The sequence below is a fragment of the Centruroides sculpturatus genome, unplaced genomic scaffold, assembly GCF_000671375.1.
Source record: "Centruroides sculpturatus isolate CEXI.00-Female unplaced genomic scaffold, Cexi_2.0 scaffold2040, whole genome shotgun sequence".
Lineage (NCBI taxonomy): Eukaryota > Metazoa > Arthropoda > Arachnida > Scorpiones > Buthidae > Centruroides > Centruroides sculpturatus.
Window position 1 is genome coordinate 44,879 of NW_019386188.1, and position 12,200 is coordinate 57,078.

The following is a 12,200-nucleotide window of genomic DNA, read 5'->3' on the forward strand; positions in this document are numbered from 1 at the left end:
TAGTTATTTTGCCTTAGTTTCTCTCCTGCAGTCTAAGCGGCTATCCTACTGTCAACCCCATCATGACAGAAATTATATGTAATTCTCCTAATTTCAGTAGCAAATTTTCTCCAAGAAAATATTTTCCTCTTTCAAACTTACCGTTCTGATTTGTTTTTCTAACATAACGTTCAGTTATCAAAGAGAATACTCGAATGTATAAATCTGTCATCGTATCAAGTTTTTTCATTTGTTCGCTCTGATGAAGGCAACACAGCATGTGCAGCATCAGAGGACATTTCGATAATTTTGCATAAAAGTCGTCTTTATACAGTTTAGAAAACAGTTCGTTTGCTTTTCTCTCCTCTTCTCTAAATATTGATTTAATATATTTCTTTTGATATTCTGGAGAAAACCCTTCTATGGAAAACCTCATGTTCATGTCTTCTCTGATGTCTTCTGCGGCTTGAGGTCGACTGGTAACCACAATCGTCATTCGACGAGAAATATAAAAAGATTCCTGTCTTATAAATCTTATAATTTTAGATTTATCTACAATCTCGTCGAAACCATCCAAAAACACCAAGATATTCAGCTGCATGTCCTGTAGATTCCAATCCTTATTAGTTGGCGAGTATTCGTGTATGTCATCGAGTAATGCATCCTTCACGCTTTTATTACCTAATTCTCTTAAAATTACAATAAAAGTTAAATCAAAATGTTTGAGATAATTCGTGATTGCCCAATCGTACACAATTTTCTTGCACAGAGTTGATTTGCCATAACCGGGATCCCCTGTAAATAAAATAGTTTGATGTCCGTCTTGTTGTATGGAAAATATCTCATTCAGACTTATCTTTTCTCCTCTTTTCTTCCCAAATAAATCTGCCTTATTTACAGTCAGTTCTTCGAAATAATCCTTTAATGGAAAATCGTTCCTTTTGCCTTCCCACAAAAAAGACCTCATGTAGGAAAAGTATGTCTTGTATTTGTTTTTCAACATTTGGTGGAAACTCTTCAATATTTCTATAAAAAATGTAACAACAGTTAATGAAATTTCGTGTACTTTATATTTTGTTTGTTAATTGAGAATTAGAAACAAAATGATGGCTTGATGAAAGTACTGTTTTTATTTCTTTCTATTTTATAAATTTCATTTAATAATGATCTCGTAGAATATAAAACAAGTAAATATGCAAATTAACGTAACATTTTTCTCTTATAAAAAGAAATAAAAAAGTGTAAAGGCTTAAATAATACATACAACGCTTCACAATACATCTCTTAAAGAACTTTTGAAATTAATTTACCATTAAATAGTTATTAATATATGGCCCTTCGTGTTCCTCCGCTTACAATACGTAGTTAATAGTAAAATCATCGACGCAAATACAACTATATTCCTGAAGGTAAATTCTGAATAAAGCCCTTTATGTATTTAAGCCATTCAGTAGTAAGGTAATATAATAAACTAATTTTTAATAATTTTAATAATTAAAGCATTTATAATGTAATTAATATGATGGCTGAATTACAGATATTGACATCATAAAATAACTCAGAAAGTAAAACTATAATGATGATGCTCTTGTAATGTTATTGTAAAGATACGAAATTACCATTCCTTTCTTCATCTTCTTTCTTTAGTAAACTTTTTTTCAATTCTTCGGTATGAATTTCAAATTTTGGTCCAACTTGAACTTGTGTACAGTTCTTGAGCATCGTTAAAGATTCATTACTGTTCTCAACTGTAATTAATATCTAATAAATATTTTATTTTTATTTAATTATTTTTTAAAGTTTAACCTAATAACAGTTACATGATAGTAAAAATTAAGCTGTGTAAGTATATGATATAAAACATTTTCGTCCTTCAAATAAGTTCTGTAAAAATGTAGTAAAACATAACAATTTAATGTCAGTAAATTATTGTTTTTTTTATATTTACAACTTATGTGAATTTCGGTATTTTTATTTATGGCATATTTATTTTCAATGCGCTGTCTTGATACATAAAAATTAAAAATAATACTTTTTTCTATTATTTTCTATGACGAATCTTTAACACGTGTAACCATTAAAAATATTGTTTATTCTATCAACAATACAACTAATTCAGTCAGTTTCTTTTCAGTTTCTAATAGAACCTAACAGAAACTGACAAAGAAAAGCGAATAGCCAGAAATTATTTAATTTTTTAGAATATATATATCAATATATTACAAAAAAAAACTTACCCTTTAATAGTTCTTTAAGTATATTTTCATTTTGCGTCTGTCCAAACGTTGCCTGTCAAGTAATACATATATATACATTATTCTTTTCAAATTAGTCTACAGTACAGTTTACAGAAAGTTAAATTAAGAATATAAACTGTATTTAATATTAATGCACCATTGTAACGTGTTACCGTATAAGGAAACACTCTGATTATTTAACAGTTGATAACAGATCTTATTTTTTTAAATCACACCTAATAATTTACTCGCATAAGAAGATCATTTTAATAGCCTTTGTTTCAAATTACAAGAGATCAACAATTGAAATCATATATATGCCAACACTACTTTTAGTTTATCATTCTTATATGATAATACAATGTTAAATGTTTTATAAGAGTTCTTCAGGTTGTGAGTTTGAAAACAATTTAAAAAAAACCTGGCTAAACTGTTATTTATACAAAGCAAGGGTATAAAGGGAATCGTGTCGAATTCGACCGAGTTTTTGCAAATCTTCACGTTTTGAGAGAACTAAACCTAAAAATAGTCAAACAAAACGAAAAAAAATATCCGTGAGTATGTATGTATATGTATGTGTGTTGGTGTCTAATTCCGTAATATCTCAGGATGCTACGAAGACAAAGAAACGAAATATGGCATGGTAGCGTGAATATAAGGGGCATTGATTCTATTAAATTTCGGTTGTGAAAGGTCAAGGGGATGGAGAGATAGAGAGTGGGCACGTGTCATATCTCGCGAGGAGTCAGACTTATTGAAAATTTCACTTGTTATAATTTACAGTGTTTTATTAAACTCACTTCTACTTTCAAAATCAAGTTTCTTTTTCTATTTTATAATAATTAAAAACATATGAAGTTTTTATAAGAAAATCTCATACTACATGACGCCTTATACAATTTTAGTTATTTATTTTGACTAATAAATACAAATGTTTATTTTAAAATAATATATCACAAAAGCCGTGAAAGTTGTGCAATTCGTTGATAGATTTTTTTTTTATCATAGCAGAAAATCAATGTAAAGCGACGGAAAACAGATTGGATAAAACAACATACATTTATTTGCTAAGTCATAAATAATCTCACCCTTAAAATTGTTGGTTAGTTGGTAAACAGGGCCTGACTGGATTCACTATTAGAACCTAAACTCTTATTTTTAACCGATTACAGTTAAACTTATTATTAAAATACATTAAGTATTACACGAAAAAAACATAATTTTTCTGCTGGTTTTAAGTTAAGATGTTTGCGGCTACAATAGACGTAAATATGTGTAAAGAATTTTGCAAGTCAATAAAGAAACATTGCATATATTCGCCTAATAACAATGCAGTAGCATATTTCAGTTTCTTGCACAAAATTAAACAAAATCTTTTAGTCATTATAAAATAATCACTGTTATTTAATATAATTTAAGTATATCCACAATTTATATTGAAATAAAATGTATTTTATGGACTTACATTTGCAACTTGTTTATAATTAACAAGACTAACGACGCCATTATTCTCCTCACTTGGAGCTTCTGCTTCTGCCATTTCTCTAATTCAACCTCAATGATTTCTGTATAAAATATAAACGTTTGACACATTCGTTCGTTTCACTTCAAATCTATTAAAATATGATTTTAATGTTAACATATACCTATTTACCTTACTATAACAATTTAATATAACACCAGGCATTTAGGTCTTCGTATGCAAGATGTATTCGAATTTCTCGATAGACACAATAAATGTTTTAATACTATAGTATTATTGTAATCTGTACATATTATATAAATGTAAACGTACAAAAAATACTTACGTGATACAAAATACGTTTTATACATAGAAATAGGTCTTTGAATTGAGTCTTCCAGTTTTTATTGCAGCCATTTCATCCTTGACATATAAAACTCACTAAGACCTAAAATGTATTATATAATAAATAATTTATAGGAGTAACAAAAGACAATTAATACTGCATATTATACAGTAAAATTCCCTTGTGTATGTTTATTATAAGTTGTAAATACATAATTACGTTAATTAACTAGTGACTAAACTCAGCAACAGCAAGAAAAAGATTTGGTCTTATACGAAGTTTTTTCTGAAATATATAGGCCTACTACCCAATAATATAAAATCTTATTACAACTAACAATACAGCCAATTTAATTTATCCGAGATTTTTTAAACCGGAGATACTACAACGGTCTGTACATAAAACTGATTTAACCTACAATGACCTCAATTAGATTTTCTGTATCATCGTCAATATATTTTGTAAAAAATTCTTCTATTCAGCTAACTTCCACATTGTTTTAGGCTTAACTGTTATATATATTTATACGCGTTATTATGTAAATATTTAAAAAATGCTCTGAATGTAACCAACTAAAAAAATTACGTATCTGACATATTCCCAACAGTATACTGTACTTTTGAAATTCCCTGGTTAGATTTTAATATTAACATTTGTAGTAATCAACAAAGCATCGAATCACAAAAAGAGGGTCTCGTATTCGACTGAAATNTTCATGTCGTATCCTGAAAATTTCGTATGCTGGGGCGTTCGTAACCTGAGGTACCACTGTATATGTTTTATTTACTTTATAGATTTCATGCGAAACCGGCCGAACAGATTTAAAAAAGGAAAATTAAAGACGAAACGTTTATAAAATCGTGATACATTTAACTATAACTACCCTTTGGCTGTAGGAAACAGTGTAGTTTGTTATTTACAGTGTTTCCTACATGAAATTCGAAAGTATTTCGAAATACATTAGTCTATTTGAAACTATACAGATTTCTGTTACTGCTTTTTGTACTGTTAAACAAACTATACAAATTTCATTCAATGACTTATCAATCAAAAATATGTATTGAATTAACCATAGATATTGTCACTTGAAACAAAATATGGGACGATATTTGAATTGAAACGAATCTAAACTACACAATACCACTGAAAAACTTGCATATCTATTTTCAATAAAAACAATTCATAACCGTAATACAATGTGCATAAATACATTTATTTTACAATTAATATACATTGTAAACTTTCAAAATTTCTTTACCTGTCGACTGTCATCGTTTAAAATTACAACTTACTCATTTCATCACATTAAACTTCGTTTCTGAAAACCGGACGTCATTTATAAATACAGTTTATACTATTTAAGTAAAAGCAATAAGTTTAACATGGCCAATCGTTATTTACGTTTAATAATACAATAAATATAAGTAAAACTTTTAACAAAGATAAAATTTTTGTTCAATCATTTGACTGAAATGAACTGAAAAAAAGGTTTTATCTTTCTTAAAACTTGTACTTATATTTATTGTATTATTAAACAGTTTATACTATTTTGTTATTTCAATACTCTGTCATTTATTTTACACTCGTCTACATCATCACACATTGTGAATTTTATGTACTCGCAGATTTAAGTACGATACGATCACGTAAAGTTTCGTATTGCTCCAAAGAAATAACATATCTGTCAGAAATTCCTCGGAATACTTCAACTTCCAATGCAACCAATTCTTCATTTTTACTGACTTTTAATAATTTCAGCTGGTCGTCAGACAAATTCAAATTGAGTTTTACATTCGTGAATCTACTGATTTCTGTAGACGTACGCGATATTAATCCAATAAGAAAAATGTCCAAGTTTTTTGTGGTCATTACATTAATGAAATCGATCATGTGTGAAACAGTTTCTCTGATATCGTATACATTTCTTGTAAACGTAATCTCAAGATGTACGTTCTCCTCAAGTGTGAGGAGAACGTACATCTTCGTCTTATTTTTTAAAGTATACCTGATTAAACAGAACAGAGGGTCATACTCAGTGTTGTCATCCAGTTCTTTCCAAATAAACACAAATGGCTCACTGAAATGAAAATATAACGTTGTGAATTCATACCGCTCCAATAACCTTGGGAGATAACAAAAACAGTTCCAATAACGAATAATTACTTTGGCATTACAACAGAATTGTTCCCAATTTCTTTTAAGTTTGATTTCTTTATGAGCGCGAAACAGGAATTTAAGAGAAAACATTTTCCCTTCTATATATGTTAAGACCTTTTTGGGTAAAGGATTATCATTATAAAATCCTAATAAAAATAATAACTCCGTTTCTTCAATATTATCTGGAAATGAAACAATTCCGATATACATAAATAAAGCTGACAGAAATTCGCCGAATGTGCGATGTACAAAACTGTATCGAATTATATTATCGTATTGAGAAAAGGAATCCAGAGTAAGAATGTCCAGACCCATAACAAAATTGTATTCATCTTCTTTAGGAAAAGAGCACCTCAATTGTTCTGATGTGATAGAGCTTGAGTGTGTATGTAATTCTCCTAATTTCAGTAGCAAATTTTCTCCAAGAAAATATTTTCCTCTTTCAAACTTACCGTTCTGATTTGTTTTTCTAACATAACGTTCAGTTATCAAAGAGAATACTCGAATGTATAAATCTGTCATCGTATCAAGTTTTTTCATTTGTTCGCTCTGATGAAGGCAACACAGCATGTGCAGCATCAGAGGACATTTCGATAATTTTGCATAAAAGTCGTCTTTATACAGTTTAGAAAACAGTTCGTTTGCTTTTCTCTCCTCTTCTCTAAATATTGATTTAATATATTTCTTTTGATATTCTGGAGAAAACCCTTCTATGGAAAACCTCATGTTCATGTCTTCTCTGATGTCTTCTGCGGCTTGAGGTCGACTGGTAACCACAATCGTCATTCGACGAGAAATATAAAAAGATTCCTGTCTTATAAATCTTATAATTTTAGATTTATCTACAATCTCGTCGAAACCATCCAAAAACACCAAGATATTCAGCTGCATGTCCTGTAGATTCCAATCCTTATTAGTTGGCGAGTATTCGTGTATGTCATCGAGTAATGCATCCTTCACGCTTTTATTACCTAATTCTCTTAAAATTACAATAAAAGTTAAATCAAAATGTTTGAGATAATTCGTGATTGCCCAATCGTACACAATTTTCTTGCACAGAGTTGATTTGCCATAACCGGGATCCCCTGTAAATAAAATAGTTTGATGTCCGTCTTGTTGTATGGAAAATATCTCATTCAGACTTATCTTTTCTCCTCTTTTCTTCCCAAATAAATCTGCCTTATTTACAGTCAGTTCTTCGAAATAATCCTTTAATGGAAAATCGTTCCTTTTGCCTTCCCACAAAAAAGACCTCATGTAGGAAAAGTATGTCTTGTATTTGTTTTTCAACATTTGGTGGAAACTCTTCAATATTTCTATAAAAAATGTAACAACAGTTAATGAAATTTCGTGTACTTTATATTTTGTTTGTTAATTGAGAATTAGAAACAAAATGATGGCTTGATGAAAGTACTGTTTTTATTTCTTTCTATTTTATAAATTTCATTTAATAATGATCTCGTAGAATATAAAACAAGTAAATATGCAAATTAACGTAACATTTTTCTCTTATAAAAAGAAATAAAAAAGTGTAAAGGCTTAAATAATACATACAACGCTTCACAATACATCTCTTAAAGAACTTTTGAAATTAATTTACCATTAAATAGTTATTAATATATGGCCCTTCGTGTTCCTCCGCTTACAATACGTAGTTAATAGTAAAATCATCGACGCAAATACAACTATATTCCTGAAGGTAAATTCTGAATAAAGCCCTTTATGTATTTAAGCCATTCAGTAGTAAGGTAATATAATAAACTAATTTTTAATAATTTTAATAATTAAAGCATTTATAATGTAATTAATATGATGGCTGAATTACAGATATTGACATCATAAAATAACTCAGAAAGTAAAACTATAATGATGATGCTCTTGTAATGTTATTGTAAAGATACGAAATTACCATTCCTTTCTTCATCTTCTTTCTTTAGTAAACTTTTTTTCAATTCTTCGGTATGAATTTCAAATTTTGGTCCAACTTGAACTTGTGTACAGTTCTTGAGCATCGTTAAAGATTCATTACTGTTCTCAACTGTAATTAATATCTAATAAATATTTTATTTTTATTTAATTATTTTTTAAAGTTTAACCTAATAACAGTTACATGATAGTAAAAATTAAGCTGTGTAAGTATATGATATAAAACATTTTCGTCCTTCAAATAAGTTCTGTAAAAATGTAGTAAAACATAACAATTTAATGTCAGTAAATTATTGTTTTTTTTATATTTACAACTTATGTGAATTTCGGTATTTTTATTTATGGCATATTTATTTTCAATGCGCTGTCTTGATACATAAAAATTAAAAATAATACTTTTTTCTATTATTTTCTATGACGNTCGATCACTATATATCAATAACACTTATAACCAAATACTTAATACAGTGGTACCTCAGGATACGAAATTAATCCGTTCCGAAACTGAGATCGTATCATGAAAATGTCGTAAGGTGGATCATCTTTTCCCATACGATTACATGTAAAACCAAATAATTCGTTCCAACGCGAAAAACATACTCAAAAACAGATTGGATAAAACAACATACATTTATTTGCTAAGTCATAAATAATCTCACCCTTAAAATTGTTGGTTAGTTGGTAAACAGGGCCTGACTGGATTCACTATTAGAACCTAAACTCTTATTTTTAACCGATTACAGTTAAACTTATTATTAAAATACATTAAGTATTACACGAAAAAAACATAATTTTTCTGCTGGTTTTAAGTTAAGATGTTTGCGGCTACAATAGACGTAAATATGTGTAAAGAATTTTGCAAGTCAATAAAGAAACATTGCATATATTCGCCTAATAACAATGCAGTAGCATATTTCAGTTTCTTGCACAAAATTAAACAAAATCTTTTAGTCATTATAAAATAATCACTGTTATTTAATATAATTTAAGTATATCCACAATTTATATTGAAATAAAATGTATTTTATGGACTTACATTTGCAACTTGTTTATAATTAACAAGACTAACGACGCCATTATTCTCCTCACTTGGAGCTTCTGCTTCTGCCATTTCTCTAATTCAACCTCAATGATTTCTGTATAAAATATAAACGTTTGACACATTCGTTCGTTTCACTTCAAATCTATTAAAATATGATTTTAATGTTAACATATACCTATTTACCTTACTATAACAATTTAATATAACACCAGGCATTTAGGTCTTCGTATGCAAGATGTATTCGAATTTCTCGATAGACACAATAAATGTTTTAATACTATAGTATTATTGTAATCTGTACATATTATATAAATGTAAACGCACAAAAAATACTTACGTGATACAAAATACGTTTTATACATAGAAATAGGTCTTTGAATTGAGTCTTCCAGTTTTTATTGCAGCCATTTCATCCTTGACATATAAAACTCACTAAGACCTAAAATGTATTATATAATAAATAATTTATAGGAGTAACAAAAGACAATTAATACTGCATATTATACAGTAAAATTCCCTTGTGTATGTTTATTATAAGTTGTAAATACATAATTACGTTAATTAACTAGTGACTAAACTCAGCAACAGCAAGAAAAAGATTTGGTCTTATACGAAGTTTTTTCTGAAATATATAGGCCTACTACCCAATAATATAAAATCTTATTACAACTAACAATACAGCCAATTTAATTTATCCGAGATTTTTTAAACCGGAGATACTACAACGGTCTGTACATAAAACTGATTTAACCTACAATGACCTCAATTAGATTTTCTGTATCATCGTCAATATATTTTGTAAAAAATTCTTCTATTCAGCTAACTTCCACATTGTTTTAGGCTTAACTGTTATATATATTTATACGCGTTATTATGTAAATATTTAAAAAATGCTCTGAATGTAACCAACTAAAAAAATTACGTATCTGACATATTCCCAACAGTATACTGTACTTTTGAAATTCCCTGGTTAGATTTTAATATTAACATTTGTAGTAATCAACAAAGCATCGAATCACAAAAAGAGGGTCTCGTATTCGACTGAAATCTCTGTTAATGGTGGCAATGGTACAGAGAATGGTGGGAAGAGTCCCGGACATAGTCGTTGAGTTTCCATTTTATCCTGGGCTCTGAGACTATCCACTAAGTCTAGTAAAATTTATACATCATAATACATCTCGTAATTTTATATTAGGCATCGAAAAGTTAAATCCAAATGTTACCACATTTAATCCCACTGGAAGGCACTCCACGTAAAGAAACACTAATCTTAATCGATAGAAATGGCTTTTATTAAAAGCAGATAATTTACAAAGAATTCGCATTTCTAAACTTCAACCACAAAATAATTATAAATGTTAGTATAAAGCAGTTAACATTTTTTGGAATACTCACCACGTTTCCACTCCTTAAGGAATTCATTTCTGTTTGTACTATAATTATGTGATATATAATTAGACACATAACTAATATTTTATGCATTTTGGGTTTGAGGAAAGTTAGATCAAAGCTTTTCTTCAAAGTGAGAGCTAAACGGATAAATCATATTGCAGGAAATGCGGCTGAACTGTCTATAATAAATAAACTTAACTTTGTTTATTAACTTTGTAAACTTAACACTGTTTTCTTTGTCGTTTTTATGTTATTTTTTAAACTTTAACTTCTCTTTTTCAACTTTGAGTTCAAATGATAAACAAACCTTCTACACCACTTTATGTATCACATTATGTGCAGCTAGTTTAAATAAACCAGCAACGAGTTGCTTAACTTTCCCGGCAACATTTAAAACTTTACTGTCGAAATCTGTTATCATGTTTCATTTAAAAAACATCTTTTTATTTTTAAATTAACTGTTATAAAATGGCAAAATGCTTAATTTTAAGCGTAGGAATGAGTTTTATAAACAAAAAATTCTAAATGCTAATAATGAGTAAAATCGTGATTATGTCCCACCCTACTGGAGATACACATGAGCCCCATTTTCTCCCTACCTCCTCGACCTTTATCCATCAAAATTTAACAATGTGAATCTTCCAAATAAACAAACCTTCTTGCAAAAGTTCAATAATTTTCGACACGAAGCACAGGACTTATTAAGCTTCAAACAGTGTGAACATATTTGAAGCTATAAAAGACTTAATAATAATATAATTTTTTGACACGATTTTTTTTATCGTTTTCACAGACCAACAGTGTGAACATACATGTGCCACACAAGCACTAACACCCATACATTCAGAAATTACTCCGAATATTTTTTTGCATTATTCGACGTTCAAGCTGTCCTATGTCCGAAAATGTATAAATCTGGAATATAAATTATGCCAGAGTCCCATACTGTCCTTCTGTTATAACAGCCGAAAGAGTAAAATCCGCGGAAAATAAAAGGATATTTAAACGTCTCATTGTAAACGAATAAACCATACGAAAGAGTAACAAAGTTGTTTATCAGAGGATAACTTATCTGTGATCGGAGAGTCAACACCGCTTCGATGCAACGTCACTGTGTCCCGTTCGACACAAGCCAATGGCGAATTGGGTTTAATTACTTACTAACTCGGTCACGCGAGCGGTCGCTGATCAGCCAGGCTAGACTTTTATCAATAATCGTATCCACTTGATAACCGATAACACCACTCCAACGACATAAGTAGAGAATAGTGAGGCCTACCTTTCTCCCTCTCGAAATATTTTAATAAGAAGCGGTTGATCTTCTCGTCCTAACTGTAGTAACACAGACAAACAGCATACACTTCACCCAGACATTAAAGGAAGTACTTTTACGCAATTCTAAAACGAAACTGTACATTAACCTTGAGAAGTTTTACTGTTAACTGCTTCCATCTATTGACAGTGTTCTGCGAAATTATAAATTGATAACTGTAAATAAGTAGTAAGCAAGCTGAAATGTTAATTTTGTGTACAGGTTTCCTAGAGAAGTGTTATCGACACAACTATCATACACTAGAAAAAGAATTGTTCTTATCAATATTTTTATATTAATAATAGAAGTTATATTTACTGTACGTATTGTATGTAATACAGCGGCGC

The 12,200-nt window shown here is 29.3% G+C and overlaps 2 protein-coding genes and 1 long non-coding RNA gene across 4 annotated transcripts; all 3 read right to left on the bottom strand.

Moving 5' to 3' along the window:
- Positions 1 to 40: 40 nt before the first annotated feature.
- LOC111613994 (NACHT, LRR and PYD domains-containing protein 10-like) lies at positions 41 to 4,012 on the bottom strand. Its single transcript, XM_023355358.1, has 4 exons — positions 3,682 to 4,012; positions 2,217 to 2,268; positions 1,599 to 1,727; positions 41 to 1,005 (listed from the first exon to the last, which is right to left on the bottom strand). Exons 1-4 carry the CDS (start codon positions 3,754 to 3,756, stop codon positions 41 to 43), a joined length of 1,221 nt encoding a protein of 406 aa, XP_023211126.1. The 5' UTR covers positions 3,757 to 4,012.
- Positions 4,013 to 5,569: 1,557 nt separating this feature from the next.
- On the bottom strand, positions 5,570 to 8,443 carry LOC111613998. Of its 2 annotated transcripts, XM_023355367.1 has the most exons (3): positions 8,091 to 8,443; positions 6,013 to 7,497; positions 5,570 to 5,979 (listed from the first exon to the last, which is right to left on the bottom strand). In XM_023355367.1, the coding sequence occupies exons 1-3, from the start codon at positions 8,191 to 8,193 to the stop codon at positions 5,636 to 5,638; spliced, it is 1,932 nt and encodes a 643-aa protein (XP_023211135.1). In that variant the 5' UTR covers positions 8,194 to 8,443; the 3' UTR covers positions 5,570 to 5,635. The 2 variants fall into 2 exon arrangements, with proteins under 2 accessions (XP_023211135.1, XP_023211134.1); XM_023355366.1 differs by having other exon boundaries at positions 5,570 to 7,497; positions 8,091 to 8,442.
- A 317-nt stretch (positions 8,444 to 8,760) lies between these two features.
- On the bottom strand, positions 8,761 to 12,199 carry LOC111614001. Its single transcript, XR_002754859.1, has 4 exons — positions 11,821 to 12,199; positions 9,487 to 9,588; positions 9,333 to 9,336; positions 8,761 to 9,243 (listed from the first exon to the last, which is right to left on the bottom strand). It is a non-coding gene; the product is annotated as an uncharacterized LOC111614001 (long non-coding RNA).
- Between the last annotated feature and the right edge of the window lies 1 nt (position 12,200).